The sequence below is a fragment of the Sarcophilus harrisii genome, chromosome 5 (genome assembly GCF_902635505.1).
Source record: "Sarcophilus harrisii chromosome 5, mSarHar1.11, whole genome shotgun sequence".
NCBI classification, from domain to species: domain Eukaryota; kingdom Metazoa; phylum Chordata; class Mammalia; order Dasyuromorphia; family Dasyuridae; genus Sarcophilus; species Sarcophilus harrisii.
Window position 1 is genome coordinate 63944784 of NC_045430.1, and position 23055 is coordinate 63967838.

Here is a 23055-nt window from a genome sequence, read left to right on the forward strand (position 1 = left end):
TTTATTTCTCTTTCTGAAAAGACAGATTATATGCACAGATGCTCAAATCATGGTTGAGATTGTTGTTGTTCAGTCATGTCTGACTGACCCCATGGATTGTAGCACATCAGGCCTTTTTGTCTAACATTAACTCTCCAAGTCTGTCCAAGTTCATGTTCATTATTTCCATGACAGTCTCCATCTCATCCTCTGCTCTACCCTTTTCCTTTAGCCTTTCTTCTTTCCCATCAGCATTTTCTTCCATGGAGTCCTATGTTTAATGTTAACGATTATATAAAATATTGAGATTTTAACAGTCAACATCAATAATTAATCAGTAAACATTGTTGACATCAATGAACTGATTATGTGAAAAGTTAAAATTACATTTTAAAAAATCCCACAAGATAGCCTTGTGAGAGGTAGTTTGTTTGGTATTTTACACTTGAAGCAAGAACACCTCATTTTAAGTTCTGCTTTTGAAATTTAGTAGCTCTTGTCCTTAGCCTCTAAGCCTCAATGTTCTATTATGATAGCTAAGATCTATGTAGTACTTTCTGTCTGCCTGCATATTATTTGTGCTAGGTAAGTGTAATTTTTGTCTCAATTTAATCTGCTTTCAAATAAATATTTTTTAAAAAAAAAAAGGTCTTCTGTGAATCGCACCATCGGCATCTCATGTTGTTATTTAGGTTTGGCCATTTTGTTCATTTTAGAATCAAAGAAAATAGAGGTGATGATTCAGTTTGTCCTGCTTCCCTCCCTGCAAAACTCTGTAGAGCATTTTCTCTAGTACTCTGTTGAGGTAAGGGGGGAAATCTCTTACCCAGGCTTGAAGTCTGACTCCTAGGTCTGCTTCCAGTTCTGCCCATCGTGGCTCTGTTTTTCTGGATTCCCATTCAAGGGACTCCTCATGTTTGTGTCCAATTTAATTTAGACAAATACAACTTCAATGCTATTGCACCCAACGGTTTCACCAGTGCTCACAGATCATATCAACATTCCCAGCCTGTTGTAAAGTACCTTATGTACCCTCATTAGATCTTCCTAATAGGAGAAGTGTTAACCTTACTTTTATAGATGAAACAACTTGAGGCTCAGACCTTGAGGAATTTGCCTGGTTCCACAGACTTTGACTCAGCTCTCTCTTGATTTCATATCCAGTATTCTCTGTTAGAATAAAATTAAGAAATTCTTAATTTTAGACTTTCAAGGTCAGAGAGACTGTATATTACAAAGAAGTAAAAGTTAAGAAACAGCCTAAAGCTATTTCTTCTGTTTTATTTCTCCACCATGAAAATTTTTCTTTTCTTTCTCTTCTTGATGTTCATTTCATCCTTTTTTTTTTTTTTTAAACAATCTTAGGACAAGAACACTGCCCTTACCTTTTAAACTCATACTTTTTTTTTCTAAAATATTTTTTTAATCAGAGAAAATGGAGGACAGAAAAGTGTCCCAAGTGTACCTGGAAAAACAGGAAAAAGAAGAGGCCGACCCCCAAAACGGAAGAAATTACAGGAGGAGGTTGCACTCAAGTAAGAATACTCTGTTATCCTAAAGTCATAAAACTGCAGGATCCCCTGCAGGTGACCCTCATATTCATATGAAGACACCACAACTGAAAGGAGTCATGTACAGGGTCACACAGCCCAGTGACAGAGCCAAAATAATTACTTTGGTCTCCCCTTTCTTTGCCCAGTACCTTTATACTATATAATTCTTTCCAGTGCACATTGAAGTGGCAGAATTCAGAATGTCAGCTTATCCTTTTCTATAGATTTCTTGTCACACAATTGTTTGTGCTCATTGCAGTACAGGAGATTCCCTACTCTATGGGGACCTGGGAGAGAGGAGTCTGGTTTACTTAACTCATGCACTAGTGAGGAAGTTCTAAATTAATCTCCCTCCCTAAAATAACTTTTTCTAAGAATACAGTTTCATTTTTATTTAGTCAATTTAATTCACAAACATTTATGAAATGCTTGCTTTGTGACTGGTACTGACTGAGACAAAAATTAAAAGATGTGGAACTTTGCCTTTGCAGGCAGAGGATCTGGACTCTAATCTCACCTCTTATCCTCATCTGTAAAATTGAGGTGCCAAATTAAATGTCCTTTTCAGATTCTAGCTGGTACTAAGACTGTGATCTAAGAAAAGTTCTTTTCCTCTAGAAGTAGAGAAAAATAGTATATATAACACCCCTTTTCCCCCTTTCTTCCAAAAAGGTAATTTGGGATCAGTTATGTTAATAGAAGGTGGGCAGTATGTTCCAGCACCCAGATTGAACCAAAGACCTTGGCTACAGGAATAAACCCATCACTCTTACTTACTACCTTGGAGGAGGAGTCCTAGGTCTAATATTCTCTCACAGATCAGGTTGTACTTTCTCGTTCATCTGGTGAGAATGAGACTGAGACCATGATTATCATCTACTTCCATGCATTTTTGCAGTTTGGGCCAAGTCAGCGAAAGAAAAATAATTGTGCCTAGGATTCTGGCCAGTTTGACAAATTGCATTTTTTTATGTGATTATCAAATGAAAGATTTTGTAGATCACAAATTTTATTGATTCTCATAAATGGTTCATTGAAGGTTGTCAGACCAGCTGCTTGTGTTGGTTTAGAATTTGGTTTGGGGAGTGTTTTTTCCAGGTTCTAGGGCAAGGCTGGAAACTTGTCTTCCTTCTGATGCTATTAACCCCTCGAGGCAATGCTCTTGCAGATAATGTTCTGATGCTTTTAGCCCCTATAGGCAATCAATGCTCATGCTGATAATCCACTGTTCCCAGACTCATGTAACTACCTGAGAACAAAGAGCCCTTTAGCCATTTGATTTAAGGGGTGGGGGGAGTTTCCTGTCTGAGGATTTTTGTTTTGCTATCTAGTTCTGATAATGTCCGAGTTTTTATTCTTATCCCAGAATCAGAAGTTTAAACAAGTTTGTGTCCCACAATTTCTGAGAGGTATGACAGGATAACTTGTGCTTTAATCTGTTGTTGCTCAGTGACTTCTGACTCTTTGCAACCCTGGGGATCCTGGCAGATTAACATTGGCTGTGGGATTTCTTGGGTCGCTATTTTCTTCTTTAGTGGATTGCTCTGGGGGCCCCCACAGCTAGTGAATATCTTGAGACTTCATTTGAACTCAGGTCTTGATTTCAAGCTTAGCTGCTTCCCTCTAGCTGTTACCTGTCCCCCCAGCTCCTAGAGGTAAAAGTTCCCATGTATTCTGAAGCGCAGTTTCACAGTTCTCATCTTCCCCACACATTGCATCAATTGCGGATATCTTTTGAAAGCTGCTTTAGATTTAATGGGCCCATATTCCCTTCTTTACTTTTAGGGGAAAATTATTAAATTTCCTTATTTGTATATATGTTATAATGGTTATGTTTCTTTTTCATTCAATGAAATTATAATATATAACAAAACTTAATTAAAAACCTTATTAAAATTCCCTCACAACCTTTTATTTTTCAACTACAAGAGTGTATGTATATGTATGTATGTATATATATATATATATATATATATATATATATATACACACACACACACACACACACACACACACACACACATATATACCTGTTGGAGCAGAAGGCTTGGTCTTTTTGATGCATAATATTAACAAAAATTCTTACCTTTTGTCTTCTAAGAATAAGATTTTTAAAGTCAGATTCTCTTTTATAGAGTCAGGGACAGGTGAGAAGGCTAATTAATTGCACATAATGCTTCGTGGATTTACACCACCCTCTACTGGCAGATTCTTTCAGAACTTTAAATACCAAAAGCTAGAAGAGAAAATTCTTGGGTATATTGTCAGGGTTTATGTATGGCTTTGGAGTGCTGAGGGAAAAGGTCTTATCCCAAATGATGGAGAATTCTCTAGTTCTATTTAAACTATTGCTAGTCCACTTGTAATAAGTTCCTGTTAATTACTTCCTAGGAAAGAAGGGAAATTCTGTTACCTGTTTCGGGATTGTCACATTTCCATCATTAGGTTTCACCTGGATGTCAACTTTTTTGGGTGTCAAGGAAGTATAGTTTTATACACATATGGAATCCTATTAGGATGTTCACTTCTTGTAAACCCCAGTCATTTGAGTAAGATTATCATATTATATTTCTACTACAGCAATGTTGAATGACTTAAATGAATATTCTTTGTTTCCCTGTTTTTTTCAGTGAGAAACAAGAAGAAAACTCAACTTTAGCACCACAGACAAGAAATGGTAACTTTTACTGGGGATTGGCAAGGGAAAGGGTCATGTAATTCTTTTATTTTAATGTTGTATCTCTTCTACTTTTCCAACCTTAACCTACACTACTTCCTTCCTGCACTTTGTAATGAGCCAAACTGCCTTCTTACTGTTCCTAACACAGCACACTACATTTCCCCTCTCATCTTTGCCCAGGTTATCTGTGATGCCTAAAATGCATTTTCTCCTCATCTCTAAGTCTTCAAATCTCCGCTCAGTCAGCCTTTCTATACTAAGCCTTTTTAAATTCCCCCCAGTCCCTAGGGTTTCCTCCCGGAAAATGATAAAACACACACACACACACACACATCCCATTATCTCTCCTGATAGAATATAAATTTTTTGGGTCAGGGAATGTGAATTTTTTGTTTGTTTGTGGTTTCCCCAGCGTATAACAACAGGAAAGAGTTAATCCCTGCTTTTGATTGATTCTGAATCATATATCTCTGTGCTTTCTGACCTTTAGATAGAAGAAAAGAGATTATTGACTTGTGATGATAAAAGTACATAAGAATGTAAAAACAATGAACTTGTGTCAAAGCCAGGGGTTCCATATGATTAGGAAAATAGATGTGGATCACAATTTAAGCGGTTTCATAACTTAAATCTATTTAAAAGTCAATCTGTACTTTTTTTGAGCACAATCAGTCTTAGGTTTTATTGTGAACATCAGTATTTTTCCCACCCCCATATCTTGAGAAGGGTAGATATTAAAGAGAAATCTTTTCAGAAATTGAATTCTTCTTCCTAATTTGCAGGAAAACTCGGTAGATGGTAGATTATTTATAATAAATGGTGAAGATAAAACTTACACTAGCATAATGGTGTTAAATCTAGTAAAATTTTTGTTCTAGGGTCCCAAGGACCGGGGCATGGGACATGGTGGCTTCTATGTCAAACAGAAGAAGAGTGGAAGCAGGTGACAGAGAGCTTCAGAGAGAGGACATCATTAAGAGAACGTCAGCTATACAAGCTCTTGAGTGAAGACTTCCTGCCAGAGATCTGTAATATGATTGCTCAGAAGGTAAATAAATACATTTGTGGCAAGGGCTAATTCTTTGAGGTGATAAAAACCAGATGCTTAAGGTATTTCTTGATAAGAAAGAATATTTCTTGTTATCATGGGATCAAATTAATCTTAATATTTTAATCAAATTGGTTTTTGTAGGAAAAGGAAAAATTGAAGAGTTGTAGAATTAATTTAGGAGCATAAGAATTTTATTCACTATTGCCACAGTGTCCCTAAGGATGTATAAACTTTGAATTTATCAGCATACATTTTATTTGGTTTGGGATTTTTGCTTTTTGGAGAGATTGCTGTTTAAGTCTTTGAAAATGAAATAGAAAGGAGAAAATTCTCCAGACAGGATCATTAAAAATAGCCAGAAACTAGGTTTAACACAGAAAGAAGTTTAGTTGTGAATGTGCTTAGTAATTGTATCTATGTCTTTCAAAGGAAATGGCTGCCAGTAGAAATGATAGTGGTATAGCATTGAGTCAAGAAGCTATGAACCTGTGTGGCAATCCAGGAATAAGGAAGAGGTGTATAGTAAAAAGTATTTTGGTAAGAATAATTAGAACATAGGGAAAAAAAGTATTAACTGCTTCAAAGCAATTCTGGAGTAAGCCCTAACAGATAAACAGATGATCAGCTCCAGGTATATGTAATCATACTGAGATATTCCATCCTCTCCTGGAGTTCCTGTTTTGATAAAGCATGGAGTTCATTTCAGCCTTCAAAAGGTAGAGGAAGCAAAAGTAGATTGCTATTTTATTTTTATTTAATTTTTTAAAATTATAATAACTTTTTATTGACAGAACCCATGCTAGAGTACTTTTTTACAACATTACCCTTGCACTCACTATTGTTCCGATTTTTCCCCTCTCTCCCTCCACCCCCTCCCCAAGATGGCAAGCAGTCCTATACATGTTAAATATGTCACAGTATATCCTCAATACAATATATGTGTGCAGAACCGAACAGTTCTCTTGTTGCACAGGGAGAATTGGATTCAGAAGGTAAAAATAACCTGGGAAGAAAAACAAAAATGCAAATAGTTTGCATTCATTTCCCAGTGTTCTTTCTTTGGGTGTAGCTGCTTCTGTCCATCATTGATCAATTAAAACTGAGTTAGGTCTCTTAGTCAAAGAAATCCACTTCCATCAGAATACATCCTCATACAGTATCATTTTTGAGGTATATAATGATCTCCTGGTTCTGCTCATTTCACTTAGCATCAGTTCATGTAAGTCTCTCCAAGCCTCTCTGTATTCATCCTGCTGGTCATTTCTTACAGAACAATAAAATGTGGATTAGTATTTTAGAGCAATAAAAATGCTCTTATAGATGAATTAGAAAGCATTTTTTGGGGAAAGGACTGTGTTCCCTAAAAACTAGTAGTGAGCCAAGAAAGAGAATGAATACTGGGCATAATCTGACACTTTCATATATTTGGGAGTATTGTTTCATGTATTTTTCAAAAACAAATTACGAGTCTATGACCTTGAGCATCTAAAAGCTTGGTTTGAGATGAATTGGAGAGTCTCAAGGACAAAATTTTGACAATTTTGAATGACTCCAATCAACAAGGAAAGGAGACTTTTAATACGATGGATGGACTCACAAGGCAGTTCTGACCTAAGTTCAGAAATAAAGGGAAACTGTACAGATAGATGATGGTAAAGCAAGATGTCAACAACAAATCTGAGAGGCATAAACTTTAAAAAAGAAAAAGCAGCATCAGCTCTTGATATTGTTGACCATTACTTATCAGGTTTCAAAAGTCTATGTAAAAAATATGACAGCTTTTGATATCTATTTCATTCATAAGGCAAGTCATAAGGCTGATCTTTTTTAAAAATCAGAATTTTTCTTTCTTTTCTCTATTTTTGCTTTTTAAAGCAAAGTAAAACAATAGCTTCTTATTTTCAAAATATATAGAAGTATAGTTAACATTCACTCTTGCAAAACATTGCGTTCCAAATTTTTCTCCTTATCTTCTCCCCACCACCTCCCTTAGATAATAAGTAATCCAATATATGTTAACTGTGTGCATTTCAGATAATTTTTTAAAAAGAATTTAGAAAAGGTAATCATCACTCACACCATCATATCACAATAACAGTTACCTTTTGTTAGATTAAGTGAAGTGTTGACTAAAGAGTTGCTGTAAATGTAATATATTTAGATTTCAGCTAGGAATTACATAAGTCTTGAATTATTTTTAACTTGAATAGTAGTATTCAAAGAGTATTTATTTATGGATAGATGCGTGATGAAATGAGTGGGAGGACGTATACTGTGAAGAAGCTAACTTTCAATAGGATATGAAAGAGATTTCCACAGTTTTAAAGCATAATCAGGAGGACATGGCCCATGATGGGGAAAAGTAGCCACAAAGGGTAGAAGATACAGAAAGGCAAATTTCTAGTCTATATAAACAATATTTGGAGTTGTTTGAAAATAAAGATACTGAGTTCAGATACCTTTTTAAACAAACAATGTCATCAGCACTGTAGTTGGATTCCTATTTTTCTAAAAAAAAATGGAAGGTTTATATTCTGCTCAGAGAGAAGCCTCTGACACAGTCATTGTGTGACCTCGATCCTGTCACTTACCTCTCACCACCTAGGCCAACCCCAAAGCTCTAGGCCTGTTCCGAGGGAATTCTCTCACCAGCACTTCCCTGTACCAGTTAAATCACAGGTGCAGAACAGTGAAAAAGGAGCAGGGGGTGTCCCTGATCAGAATCCTGCAGCTTGGCTTTAAATATGGTACCAGGATTTACAGATGCAAATCACCGTAAAATGACCTTTCTGTAATTTTGTGTATCGGCTTTCTGAAAAGTACACTTTCTGTACAGTCTCGCCATAGAACCATGAAGCTGTGATCTGCATGTATTTGTGTCCCTTCCAAGCGAGCCCCCCTACAGGCTGCCTCCCTCCCTTCTGGCAGTCCCCTGAGCTCTGGCCCTCTATGGGCAGTATCCGTCCCATGCACTGTGGTCAGCTGCCCACTTGTGGGCTCATCTCTTTAATGCTAGTTTTTGCCCAGGGCCTCTTTTTGGCATGTTAACTTGCACTTTCCCTTTTTTAATAATTGTGGCAGGCTATTCTTTGCAAGTTGTAGAGAACCACTGGAAGAATGTATTTTAATGATGATTTTTGTTTTAGGGAGAAGCTTGTGGTCACTGTATTTTATTTGAATGTTATCTGCCCACTTTTCCTTCTGTTTGATTATCAGCAACATCTGTCCAGAATGTAGTTATTGATGATTAGTCCTTTAGGCTTTCCATCCAACCATCCATCACAGCCTGGACAGTAAATATTATTCCACCCACTTGTCTTTTTGTTGGGATGGTTAAAGTAGGCTTTCTTGGTTCGAGTTTCTATCTCATTTAAGAGGGTCTAAAGTGTTCCAAGGTTTGTTGCAGGCAGCACACAGAACAGAAGCAGCTAGAGGGCCTGGCCATCCATGGGGAATCCCTTTTGCATTTCAGCTCTGTACTGCATATTCTGTATGACAAATACCATTTTTAAGATGTCTCCCTGTGTTCTTTTCCTTACTTAGTGTTAGCAGAATTAAGAACCAAATGTAAATTTTAAGCAGGACCACAAGTACCAAACCACATTTAATTACTTCCTTTATGATAAAATGTCTTTCTGGCTCCCTATTATAACATGAAAAAGGCTATACCAATGGACTGCAAGTTTTGGCAGGTACTCTTAAGCCTAATAAATTTAGGTTTAGAGTGTGGACCTATTAGTTGGCTGCCAGGGACCATCTTACCTAAGATTGGAAAGTCTTAACCATAGAGGATTAAATTTAGGCCTTAGAAAGTCTCAAAGATTATTTCTTAAGCTACAGAGAAGCTGCTGTTATCTCTGTAGAACGTGGCCCATAGCAACAAAAATTCTCTTGAATCATGATTCCTTCAGCAGTTCATGAGGTAATGGAATGCCTTTAGACCCTCACAGAAGGATTTCTTTGGGGAGGTTTTCAAAGGTGCCTTAGATGAATAATTGATAAGAAATGGATCTGTCAGTTTCTGTTTTGCTGACTTTTTACTACATAGATAATAGAGAGACTAGCATCTCTCTGAAGGCATTAGAACAGGAAAATGACTTGGGCCATTTATCAGATGCAATCAGTTTTGCTTGACTTTTGTGGGAATATATTTTGTAGGAATACATAGAGAAGAATCTTTTGTCAAAAAGCACATGAATTAAAAAAAAAGAGAACTCGGTGAAAGAATGAGAAGAAAAGCATTAGAAGGACCTTCTGGAGATGCCATTTAGCCATTCCTCTTCTAACCCAGTAATGGAAGTCACATCTGCTTTTAATTGACCATTTTAAAAGATTGAACAGTAGGAGTGAATAATGTTAATGTTTTGAGCAAGATGAATACATTTGATAATTCCAAAAGAGGAGTTCTAGACAATTAACTAAACTTAGAATAGCTAGATCGTAATAGCCAGATCTAGTCTCAGTCCTTACTCTATTCTGTTGCTCCTTACCTTACCCTCTCTGATGCTTCCTGTGTTTTTGTGCTAATAGGACCCAACAGGGTTGTTGTTATCAGGGCCTTGAGTAGATCTATTTGGGAGCCAAGTTAATGGTAGGATGCCCTAAAGAAAGCTTTGACAGTATATTCAAAAGCATAAAATTAGTTTCTGCCTGAAATTTACATACCCAGTAATGTAAATTAGCTTTATTTTCAACTAATAGGCCCCAGAATATTTAGACTAAAATTGCAATAGTACTCAAAACTACCTTTTATATGAGTGATATCTCAACTTTTCCCCATTGCTTCCATCTGCTTCCAGGCTTTCGGTATCTGCTCTCTCATCTTGCTAATGGTTCCACAAGGGAATTACCTAATGTTGTGTTTCCCAACTGTTCCTAATTCCCCAATTTCAGAGCCACTCCCTTCATCTTGATACACCCTGATTTTTGCTTCTGCTCATTTTTAAACAAAGCAAAGCATGAGATTAAACAGTTAACAGTTATTTCAATAGTAATTCCTGTTAATTGATAGATAACTGCTTTTTGAGACATTAGTGGTCTCTAGTTGTGCTCGATGATCCAGTCCTTGTGACTTTTATCTTTCTTACTTCTATGAGAAGACCAAAGTGGTTGTCAAGGGTACCCTAAAGGTACTCAGTAGTACTCATCACAAAAATTTCCTTGATCTTTCTTTTACTTTTTTCTTCTTTACTTGGAATTTTAGGAAAAGCGTCTACACCGGACAGAGGCGGAATTACAGTCTAGATGTATGTCTGATCACCTGCCCGTCAAATCCCTTAAGCACGAGGTAAGTGTGAAAAATTAAGAGATAATGGATTCATCCAGATTAAAGTTTACTCTTCATAAGATATTCTAAATTTGAATTCTGTTTGCTCTCTCAAACGATTTATAATCTTTTAATTTGTTACTTTCATCTACATCTCGTCTTCTCTGTATCCTTGCTCCAATCTTCACCTTATCACTTAGGTTTTTAAAGCCCAATTTCCCTAGTGTTTACCATGAGCACTTCTCTTTTTCAACAACATCCAGTATTGTGTTCAATACATTCTATGCACCTTTCCCCTTATTCTTCCTTTTGACTTGCCCACCCCTGGATTCAGCCCCTGTTCTTTCCTGGTTTGCTAAGAAGTTTTCCTTCTTAATTGTTTACTTCTCAACTGTTCTGAAGTTGAATTGATTTAGACCAACTGAATATGTATATTCTCCACATTTTGTTTAATCATTTGTTTTTAATCTTATTAAATGCTTTCACTGGATATTTACTAAGTGGAAGCAATAGAAAAAAATCAGGTCCAGGAAAGGAGTTTTAATCCAGTCTTTCTTCCAATAACAAGTTAATTAAAATCTTATTGCTGCATTTCTATTTTGGTCTTTGAGACAAAAATTGGAATGATGATTATAGAGATGCTAACTAAAGCACAGTGATTACTTATGTTTTCCCTAGGTGTCACTTTTCTTACCTGTAGAATTAGATATCTGGACCAGACAAACCAATATCCCTTTTAGCTTTTGGATTCTAGAATACTGTAAACAAACTTGTTTTTCACCTTAGTGGAGACTCGATTTGTTTTTTGTTTTGAGGTTTTTTTTTTTTTTTTTTAACTGCTTGTGAAAATGTGTAATTTTTATTTATTTATTTTTTGCTATTCTCAGGTAATTAAGAAAAGCAATTATAATTTATCTCAGAATTGGCAATTCTGTAAGGAATTCATATCCATGTTGCATGTCTCTTATTCCCTCTGGTAGATTTTAATTATAGAATGACCTTTACCAAGTGGGATCTAGATTTTCTTCTTGGTAAGTTTTCCTCCTTGGAATCATATCCCCTTGTCTTTTTACTGCAACTTCTGTAGTGAATACTCCCTTAAAACTAAGGCCCTTTCTCTTCATTTGATTCACTCTTTGTTGGAATCCTCAGGGCATCAATTTGTTGTTAAATTGCATAGCCAGGTTCTTGTCCCATATGCTCTAGTCTCATTGGGTAGAGGTGAATTCATTATTAATTTAAAGAATTTTTTTAAACTCTTAGATTTGTATAAGGGATTCTGAGTGAAGGAAGGGTAGCTGGTCAAGAATATACATATTGTCTTCAATAACATAGAAAATAAACCCTGAGAAATCTCAAACTCCTGGTCTAATATAATAGTAATTCTGAGAGTTCCTTTTCTTCCATTTCTTCCAGCCACTCTGCCTTTTGTTCATCAGTAAACTTTTCAGGGAATTGTTTTGGATGATTTGTGGCATCAAAACAGTGAGCTAGTATTGGGTGTGGGTGTGGGTGTGTGTGTGTGTGTGTGTGTGTGTGTTTTTAAGTTTTATAAACCTAAACCATCAGGAAAAATTTTAAATTTAAATATTTTGCATCTATGTGTGAATATAATTTTGCGTAATAGTCCATAAGTAAAAGAAATCCTTTTGTTGCTATACCTTTCTAGGGTCTTTTCTGCTCCTATATGAGCTAGTTTTCTTTGTCGTTGCCTTTTAAACATTTTTTGTCATTGTGTAAATAGTTCTTCGTATCCTGAATTTAGCTTTATAAATTTCCTTGAATGTCATTATTCTTTTGCAGTTTTTTTTCCTCCTCTGACATTAATGCAAACCATGACGTTTTCAAAATATTCTATATACGTCTCTCATTTGATCTTCCCAGCAATACTTGTGATGATGCTTTTCTTTAGTTTTAGATTAGACTCATTTGGATGAAAATTTGAAGAGCCAGAAATGACTGAGAAGATTTCTTATAGGGAAGAGAAATGAGTTTCAAGGCTATGTTTTAGTAGTTGAAAATCCTTAATGTAGAGCTTAAGAGTAAGGCTTTTTTATCCTGCACTGGTCACCCAGGAGGTCCAATTCTACTGCTTCAAGGCCTCTCTTAATTGCTACTTATGGGGAAGATAGCTGTGGTGTGAATCCTCCTAGGATTCTGGGATCCTCCGTGAAGACTGTTAGTTCAGAAGACTCTGGATATTGCTGTTGCCAAGGGGTTCGACATGGCAGCTTGGTCTCTGGTGGGTTGGCAGAAAGTAGAAGGGGCCAAATAGGGTCTGATGGCAGGAGGTGGAAGAAAGGAGGCTCTGATTAAATCAGAGATTCTACTTCAGTCCTGGAGGGGATTTCAGACAGGTGGTTTAGATTAGATCCTCATTAAAATCCTCATTGGTAGCAGCGTTCTTGTTAGAAAAGGGGAGGCTGAAGACATGATCAACAAAAAAGGTGACATGGAGAAAATGAGCTGATTAGAGAGAGACAAAAGGTCTTAAACCGAGTATGGCTAATCAACAAGCAACCGTTTATTAGGTTCCTACTTACTCTATACAGGGCAATATGTCTGGTGGTCAAGATTTGAAAAGCTCCTTGCCCTCAAGAGTTTACTTTCTACAGAGAGATCTAGTATTTTCTTTCTTTCTTTTTTTTTTTTTTTCCAATTGATAGATATCCCTCCAGTTTCTCATTTTAAAAAAAAATAATTATAACTTTTTATTGAGAGAACCCATGACAGGGTAATTTTTTACATTATCCCTTGCACTCACTTCTCTTCCGATTTTCTCCCTCCACTCCCTCCCCCAGATGGCAAGCAGTCCTCTACATGTTAAATATGTCACAGTATAGCCTAGATATATTATATGTGTGCAGAACTGAACAGTTCTATTGTTGCACAGGGAGAATTGGATTTAGAAGGTAAAAATAACCCGGGAAGAAAAACAAAAATGCAAACAGTTTACATTCATTTCCCAGTGTTCTTTCTTTGGGTGTAGCTGCTTCTGTCCATCATTGATCAATTGAAACTGAGTTAGATCTTCTCTTTGTCAAAGAAATCCACTTCCATCAGAATACATCCTCATACAGTATTGCTGTTGAAGTATATAATGGAGATCCAATATTTTCATAGAAAAAACAAATGGACATTCATTTGAAGGAAAAAGAATGCCAAGAACTAGGGCATCAGGTAAGGATTCTTGTATAGTCTGAACCTAAAGTAGGAAAAAAGCAAAGGAAAGAATGAAATGCATTTCAGGAATAGGGGCCATCCAGTACAAACTCATGAAAGAAAAGGAAGAAATGGCAAGTAAGCTAATTTGACTTGGGCCCTAGTGAGTAAGAAGAAAAATAATGCAAAATAAATCTGCAGAGAGGGGTGAAAATCTGGCTGTAAATACCATTTGGGGATTTTTTATTTTCTTCTATTTTTTATAAAGGAGCTAGTGAACATTTTTGCTTAGAACATGATGTCAGATCTCTGCGTTAGGAAGATTATTTTTGCAGTAGGTATTTTGGTTTAAAAAGAGGGGAATTTCTCTTTTTTTAAGGATCAGCTTAGATGTGATAAAGGCTTCTGGGACCATAGGCATTGTGGAGTAATAGCTAGGAATAGGTCTTCTTAAACTTTTTCCTTATGCTACCCAGGTATATGGTCATATAACATTGGTATACAAATCAAATATTTACGGATAATAAATTGTAATTTTGTGATCCCATAGAGGCTCACAAGTTTAGTTTAAGAAGCTTTGAATTAGAGTGGTGAATGTGGATTCAGGAAGATTTGGTTTAAGCACTGCCTCTGACATATTAACTTTGTGTCACCCTCTCTGCACCTGCTTTTCCTCATCTGTAATGTGAGGGGCTTGGCTTAGTGGTTCTTTCTAGCTCTAGAGTAGGGATCCTATAACTTCACCTAAAGGCGATCTCAAATTTTCAGTCTCTTGATTTCTTCTTTGCTCTCCTTGCTATGTTCCTTTATATTTTAGAATTTAGAGGTAGATGCCACCTTAAAAATTACCTAGTTTACACATTCTTTAGCATTTCCCCTCCTCAAAATAATCTTTTTAAATGCATAAAATAACATGTGGAGAATTATAAAGGAAACTACATTGAATTAAGTTTTCAAAATATTTTAAAAAACAATTCACTGGCCCACCATTAAAAACTTCTGATGAGTTCAGTCTCTATCGTAAAGGAAATGATTTGTGGAAGATCATAGAGATAATACAGGAATCGGATTTGCTGCCTTTGACCCCCTAGAGGCATAATTGGTAGTCACATAGAGCTTGGAAGGCCTCAGGAAGCCATTTACCCTCCAAGCTCTGGAGGCAGTTCTCCGAGGCTATCAGCTACAGAGAAGATTACTTCCTGCACTGGTACAGTGAATTTTCTCATCTAAAAGGTATTTTTTCTCCACAAAATAACATACTATTACCTCTGGCTTTCAATGACTCTCTTACATCTTATTATCTCCTATGAGATTTTTAAGTTCTCATAGAGCAAAGAATTTCATCCTTGTATCTATAACTGGATTTAGCAAATTTTACTTAATTTTTGTTAAAATGTCTGTATAAAATTGCCCCAACATGATAATTAAGCTTCACGTAACTGGAAACACCATTGCTTCAGCTTTTGGACTATTGATTATTTATGTCATTGTTCTCATGGTGTTCATTCCACCATCACCATCAGTTTCACCCAAGGTGACATTTTCAACAAAACTACTATTGATATTAGATTGTGCCTGGGGACAGCATCTGTAGGTGACAAAGGCAAATTATTTTTCCCTTCCTCTTCCCCCTCCTTAATTGAATAATTTTCTAAAATATTCTGAATAAATTAAAACTTTGGTAGCATTTCTTTGAATATAATAGTACCCTGTGAATACTGAGGCAATCTTCCTTAGAGCTCTCCCAAAGTAGAATATTTTAGGGTTAATAATATTTTCCATCTCTGGGCATTTTTATACAGAGTGTTCATGGCCACTTATCAAGGAAGTTACAAATGGGAACCTATGCTTTGCCTCCAAAACAAAACCCATTCAGGGCCATAGGATTAGGGTTTTAAACTTCTGTGCTAAAAATAATCATGATAAACGATTGATGTGCTTTTCAGATTCCTGGGATGAGTAAATTCTCTTCTGTCTTTTCAAGGACCAAGGAGTCTTTTTCTCTTAGTAACAGGCTTAGATAACCCACAAGCAGTTTTTAAGCACTTCCTATGTGCCAGATACTGTGGAAGTCAGTTAAACCCGGAGGGAGTCCTTGGGTAGAACAGGAGACATGGTAAGTAGGAGAGGAGCCATTTGAATACTGGTTTAGAATCACTGTGCTCGGATGAATAAGAAAAGGTAGTTATATTGGGGCAGCCAAAGGGCACAGCAGGATGGAGCACCGGCCCTGAAGTCAGGAGAGCCAGAGTTCTAATCTGGCCTCAGACACTTCCTGGCTGTCTCAGCAAATTAAAAGAAGGTAGTTGTATGCTGGCCCTTGAGGCATGAGTTCAGGCAGAGTATCAGTGGTAAAATTAGGGATTTACCCTTCCTCAAAGCAGCAGGACAGAGAGGTATGGGGACCAGCTCCAGGAATATGGAGGCTTCCCTTCCCTGAAGAATCCTTGATGGTCTGGAGCTTGGAAAAGTCTTATTTATGGGCTGGTGTATAGTGCCAAAGGCCCCGAGCAGGGTGATGTGGGTTCCTCACGGATAAATGGACATGGGACAGTGTCAGTTGAAATAAATGGCCTAGAAATTTTTTGGAAGAACGTTGTAGATAAAAGGTTGAGAATGGATCTTGGTTCTACCGCGGATCCAGCCTGAGCAGATATATGTTAGCATTTATTCAAATCTGATAGGAGCAAACTGTAGGTGCAGAGACAAATTTTTTGTATTGTTTTTATAAGACAATATTATATTCTTCATAGGAGTGTATATACTTTATCCTCGATGAATGACTAGTTTTATTTTTCAGGTTATACTATAATCCTCTTATTGTTTTGTTTAGCATTTTTCTTTCCTCTTTCTGATTATTTTCAAAAAGCTAACTTTGAACATTTCTTTCTTCAATGATTATAGGTACAAATTGTTGCTATTACCAGGATCATGCCAGTGTTTTGCTTTTATTTTTTAGGTCATCTCTAGTTTTACCCTCACCGTCATTTCTAATATGTCCTTTTCTCCTACATTCCCCAATCATCACTTTTACCAGAGAATAAAAAGGGAAAAAATTTAATGAGCATATCAACTGATATTTGACAGTATATTCCATCTTCCTCCCCCATAGGCCTCCAACTCTTTAGGAAAGGGAGAGGGGTAACATTTTCTCATCTTTGCTTAGGCAGCAGAGTTGGTCATTATCATTTCCCCCCCCATAATTATTCATAAAGGAAGAGAAAATACAACAGCAGCTGCTTTGGAAAATCCCTATGCACTTGTACATTTCTTTTTCTCCTACTTTTCCTCCATCTTTTGAAACTAAAAACTCCAAAGTCATGTTTATAATGCCTTTCTTAATGGCTGGGGACCCAGAAAGTACACTAAAAGAGCTTTATTCAAGGTCACACTGATTAATGAAAGGAAAGTATGTGCTTTCTTAAGTGACTGAACCATCTACCCAGCTATTTTTCCCCCCACAGGGCTACATATTTGCCTTAAAATAGCAGAACTGGAACCTTGTATTATCTTAGCATTTTCTGTGTTCATATCCCATCACTTAAATTCAATGATTTTTTAATTCTTTTCTCAGGAGTGATTCATTAATTCTTTTCCTAATGTCCTAATTTGCCTTTTGTTCATAATTTTATTTAGACTTACTTAGTTTTAAATTGGTGCACAAATAGTAATGACTTAAAACATATATTTACACTTAGTGCTCCAGCTGTGTATATTGCCATCCCCTAAATGCATCAGCTAATACAGTGTTCTTCCAGCATGATAAGATTTTACATTTGTCTGGTTTCTCCCAGGAGACCCCAGTGCTCAGCAGAATAGAGAAGCAGAGGCGCAAGGAGGAGGACGAGGAACGCCAAATCCTTTTAGCGGTTCAAAAGAAAGAACAAGAACAGATGCTCAAGGAGGAGAGGAAACGGGAATTGGAAGAAAAGGTCAAAGCGGTAGAAGGTAGATGTGCTTCCTACATGAATAAAAATAAATTCAGCACAAGACATGGCTAATCTCTGTGGTACAAGGCCTATGTGTACATGTGAAACCTTGCCTTGCCCCCTGCTCCTTTTGGTGCTTTTCCTCCATGATTGTTCTCTTGGTTCTCACATCTGGGTAATGTCCTCCTTATACAAGTCCTTTCCCAAGCAGACCAGTCTCTCACTTTGCTGTCATAATATGCTGCATCCCACTTTATCTGTGTTGCTTGGATATAGCTTGAGAAGCTATGCAGTTACACAGTAATGTGGTGAGAAAAATGAGCATTTTTATGACATTTATTTGAGAGGCAATGTGTGTAACATGTCAGCTGAGACACTTGTAGTCAGGAAAATCTTGGTCATAGGCAAACAACTTCTCTATTTCTCAGGTAACTTTTTAAAACTGTAAGTTGCAGGCTGGAGGGTGATCTACATTGCATTTTGAAATGATTGAATATATTCTCTTCCATTTTTTTCTCTAGTTCAGCTGTAACGTGCCAGGGCTATTTTTCTGGCCTATCCTGGCATTCAGTCCTTTCTTGATTGAATAGAACAATGGTCTCTGAACGTTTTTTTATTGTGCATTCTTTTTATTAGTTTTTTTTTTTTTTTAATGAACATTTACCCCAAATAGGTATTTTAAAATACAGACAAGGATGAGATAGAAGTCAAATAAACATTACTTAATACTTATTTTAGTGATAGAAAAAAATCTTAATATTTTTAATTAAAATGTTTCTTTGGATGGAAGATTTTGATTTAACATTTTGATATGTGTATTTGAAGGTCTAATTCTCTAAGTTCAATTTTTTCTGATTCACAGTTTAAATATCTATTAGAGCTAGAAAGATTCCTCACAAAGATACATAGATGATTCATGTGGAAGGAAGTACGTTAATAGCTGAACACAGCAAATTATGATCAGTTTCATCAAATTTTTTTTCCAAGTTGATAAAAGTATTTTAAAATAAAGCATGTTAGGAAGACTGAATGAAGGAATCTTAAGCAACCATCATTTAATTCTACCAATTATGCCAAGATTTTTATTTTACTGGATCTTTACTGGTATCAGTCATCCTGTTCTTGAAAATCAAAACACATTGCATTTTTGTATTTTTTTAACAAATGGATTTAGAGTTTTGAATTTATTGCTTAGATGATTTTTATTAAACAGGATAGAAAATTCTGTTTTCAAGTTTTTTAGCATGCAGACAGAAGAGCTTCGTAAGCGAAAGAAAGGCTTAATAAGTGGTAACAAGCTTAATTTTTAAATGACTTGCTTTTCATGACTTCATTTTATTATTAGTATCCCATGATATAATACTATACACTAAAGATGAAGTTTATTATTATTTTTTAATTACAGCTTTTTATATTTCAAAACATGTACATAGATAATTCTGCAATATTAACTCTTGTCAAACTTTGTGAAAAGTTTTCCCCTCTCTTAAACGGCAAGTAGTCCAATATATGTTAAACATGTTAAAACCAAATATATGCATACACATTGATACAATTACCTTACTATTCAAGAAAAATCAAAATCAGAAAGAAAATAAAATGCAAGCAAGCAACGAGTTAAAATGCTATATTGTGAACCACCCTCAGTTCCCACAGTCCTTTCTCTGGGTGTTGATGGTTCTCTTCACCACAAGATCATTGGAACTGGTCGGAATCATCTCATTTTTAAGAGAGCCACGTCCATCAGAATTGATCATTATGTAATCTTGTTGTCCTGTGCAATGATCTCCTGGCTCTGCTCATTTCACTTAGCCATCAGTTCATGTAAGTCTCTCCAGGCTTCTCTGAAATCATCTTGCTGATTGTTGCTTATTAAAACAATAATATTCCATAACATTCATATGAGGTTCATTATTAATAGTAGTAGATGTAAATTCATATTTTTAAAAATCTTCTTGATAAATGTAATGTTTTTAGCCTAACTTGTCAGATTAGATTAGATTATTATATTTATACCTCATTAAATGACTCAAGTTTTGTACTGAGGAAAGAAGAGATACTTCTATTTTCCTGTGATTAAGTAAATCACTTGTCTGTTTTGTGAGCATTAGTTTCCTTTAAACTAGATATCATTCATAAATCCACTTAACTTGGCATATGTAAACCACAGCAAGTTTACTTATGATGAAACATTTTAAAATTTAAAATTGGATTTTCAAATCAACATATTAAAATGTTAAATCAAAATTTCCCCCCCCCCAACGAGATGCATATTCAATCACACTGCATTTTAATAAAAGCAAAGAATTTCTTTTCTCCACCAAAAAAATAATTAAATAATTTTTTTCTTTTCTTTCTTTCTTTTTTTCTTTTTTAATGAGCATTTACTTCACCAAAATGAAAAAGTAGATAAGGACGTCATTATCAACCTCTCTTCCATGTTGTGTCACTTTTACAATCCCTCAGGGTCTCTCTCATCCTGGATGTGATACAAGACCTATTTGAACTGAATCCACTCAACTATATGCATCCCCAAATGAGATTGCCATGTGTCATTCCATTTATTTGCACACATGTACACACACATATTGATAAAATTTGATTTCTTTCTTAATTTTCTTATTTGGAGACCACAACACTCACAAACTATTCTAAATCCAAATTATGTCCATGTACTAATTGAATATGTCTTAAACACCACCAGAGTGACTCGTGCTTAATTCTGTCAGTTCTATTCAGAACATGTTGATAATCTTTGATTATAGTTTCATTTCCTCTTATTACCAATTAAGTAGCTAGCTGTTCTGTGCCTGTGTACTCCACAAAGAAAGAGGATGGAGATGGGGGAGGATTTTAAATTTTAAGTTAAAATCAATTGCCTTTTGTTAACAGAATTACCTTTTAAGTTTTAAAAACTATTTTATTGATTGACAGTTGGCAGAAGGGAAGATACCTTGACTGGTTTAGGGGGAGGGGTTATACAAGTTGTCGGGTGTTTTGTCTGATTAAAGCACATCTTCTATTCTTTGTATCGTTAACCTGAATGCATGTTTGAGAACTGAGTATTTTATCTATTTCCCCTTCCATGGAGACATAGACATGAGCCAAAGATAAAGAAATCTCAGCATCATTTGCAATATCTTCATCTACCATGATGAGAAAGGAGATAAACTGTAATAGTTTTTGGTTTGAATTTTTTCAGAACATGAAGACTCAATTGCTATTTTTAAATACTATACTGTTTTAATTATAAATTTTACCCCATTTTTTCAAATCTTCCATTTCAGTCATTAATTATGCAATACTAATATGCAGAATAGGAGGGAATGTTAGGATTTTATCTCTATATGAGAAAAGTAAATTTGAATGCAGACTTTTAATACTTCTTGAAAAATTTTCCATCTCTTCTCTGTAGAGAATGTTTGGCAGCCTAATTTGCATACAAATTTTTGATCAAATATTTTTAGCTTCTCAAGGTCAGTTAATCTTCTTAATTATATCTGACATTTTAAGCATCATGTTAATTTTTTTTTAGAGCAGTTCTTCCCAAGATTGAATTTGGTCCATGGGTTGAAGCCAGGGCTGGTTTGTGAGACATTTTTCCTTATTATCTTGTTGCTCCTCATAGCATATCTGAGAGGAAGTAGAACTATTGTTTAGATGAAGAATGTTGAAATGCAGTTTTTCTCATTGCAGAGCTAATGTTTTTCCAAGTTACATACACATACTTTTAATATAGAAATTGTTGTTCTATTTCCTGCAGGCTCTTTGAGAGATAAGGAAAATTGCATGAGTAAGTCTAAAAGTCTGTGTAGATAAAGAATTAGTGCTTATAACCCATGTATCACTACCTAGGTGAGCTAAGGGGGAGACAGATTAATGACTGGCCCTTCTAACTTTCCAGCACATGCTCCATATTGACATGGGTTGTGCACAGACATGCTAGGAATCCATAGGAGAAGGGAGAAGGTCCTGGCTCACCACCTAGCCCTCTGCCGGTTATAGACGCCTCTCTGTTCTCAGTTCTAGCTAGATCCATTGCCAGCACTTCTACCATGACTTGAGGGAGCAAAGCAGGGCATGGAGCTCAGTGCAAAGAAAGTAGAAGATAAAGGAGAGGAAAGAGGCAGTTGGTACAACCTCCGCCTCCTCAGCTCACTCTGTATTTGTATATCTCCAATGCACATACGTGTGATTGTACCTTGTGAACATGTGTCCCTGACACCTCAGACCGTGTTTTTGTGACACCATGAGTTTTTACCGTGAATTTTAAAGAAAGAATTTAGAAATCTAAAGTTTTTTTTGTTGTTGGTTTTTTTTAAGGTATGAATTGATTTCATGTGTATTTGGAGAAAATATATAAGTGAATTCACTTAACAGATGTAGCAGCCTGCTGCTATAAGTGTAGAAATCTTCACGTTTGTATGACATTGTGCATGGATTTTGTCAGTGAGAAAAGTGGAGAATAAATGGTTATCATCAAGGCAGAGAGGCCATTCATTTCTCTCTCTTTTTTCTTTTTCTTCCTTTTTAACTTAAACTTTAGGATTAGTAGGAATAAGAGGAAAGAGTCCTTTTTATTTATATTTACACAAAAGCTAAAGGTCTTAAATCGGTTTAATTGAAAAAATGTAGTGAGCTCATCATATAAACAAAAATAGCTATATATGATAAATTTAGTTGTGTTTGTGGATTATTTTCAAATTTATATTTTTGGCTATAGATGGAAAGCATTTTATTAAGAATATTCTATGGAGTACAAATATAAGAAACCAATGTGATCCTTGCTCTCAGGGAGCTTACATTCTAATAGAGGGAGATGACAAGCACATAAAGTGGATCTGGAGAAAGGGGGTAGGTTATTCAACTATAAATTGATACTACTGTTTTGGATAGCAAATATAAATATGCAACAAAATGTATATTATTATAGCCTTTTATCCGATGATCCCACTATCTTATTACCTATGTAATTATATAATAGTAACTTTATTTCTACGTAGACACTGCCTTTGGATTTGTTTCCATCCCCAGAAGTCTAATCAAATAAAAGGGGCTTATTATTATTATTAAATAGCAGGGATTGTAACACAAAAATGACATTTGGAGAGGAATTACACATGAAAAGGTGATATAAAGAAAATTATTCAAATTAAAAGACAGAATTTTGAGTAAATTGAGTAGAAAAATTATTAAGTAAATTGCAATGATTTGCATGATCTGATGGGTTTATTTCTAACTTTTATTTGCATTTATTAAAAGTTAAGTTTTACAGTGAAAATTCTTTTATTAAAAACGGTTTTTGTTATAAAGAGGAAAACAACAAATTTGTATAGTCAGAGGTTATTACAGTAGGATCTTAGAAAAAATTCAGTTGAGTCCTTTAATTTTGTTAAATTTGTTCATATTTTTTATTAATGGCAGACAAAAAGAAG

At 35.6% G+C, this 23055-nt stretch overlaps 1 protein-coding gene across 3 annotated transcripts in view; it reads left to right on the forward strand.

The window, feature by feature from the left end:
- Positions 1-23055, forward strand: part of LOC100928654 (cat eye syndrome critical region protein 2) — a 139761-nt gene that overhangs the window by 101190 nt on the left and 15516 nt on the right. For all 3 annotated transcript variants that reach the window (XM_031939642.1, XM_031939643.1, XM_031939644.1), the window contains exons 5-9: positions 1410-1514; positions 4163-4209; positions 5091-5260; positions 10467-10550; positions 17486-17639. In XM_031939642.1, coding sequence (XP_031795502.1) covers positions 1410-1514; positions 4163-4209; positions 5091-5260; positions 10467-10550; positions 17486-17639 — 560 coding nt within the window. The remainder of the gene's footprint in view (positions 1-1409; positions 1515-4162; positions 4210-5090; positions 5261-10466; positions 10551-17485; positions 17640-23055) is intronic.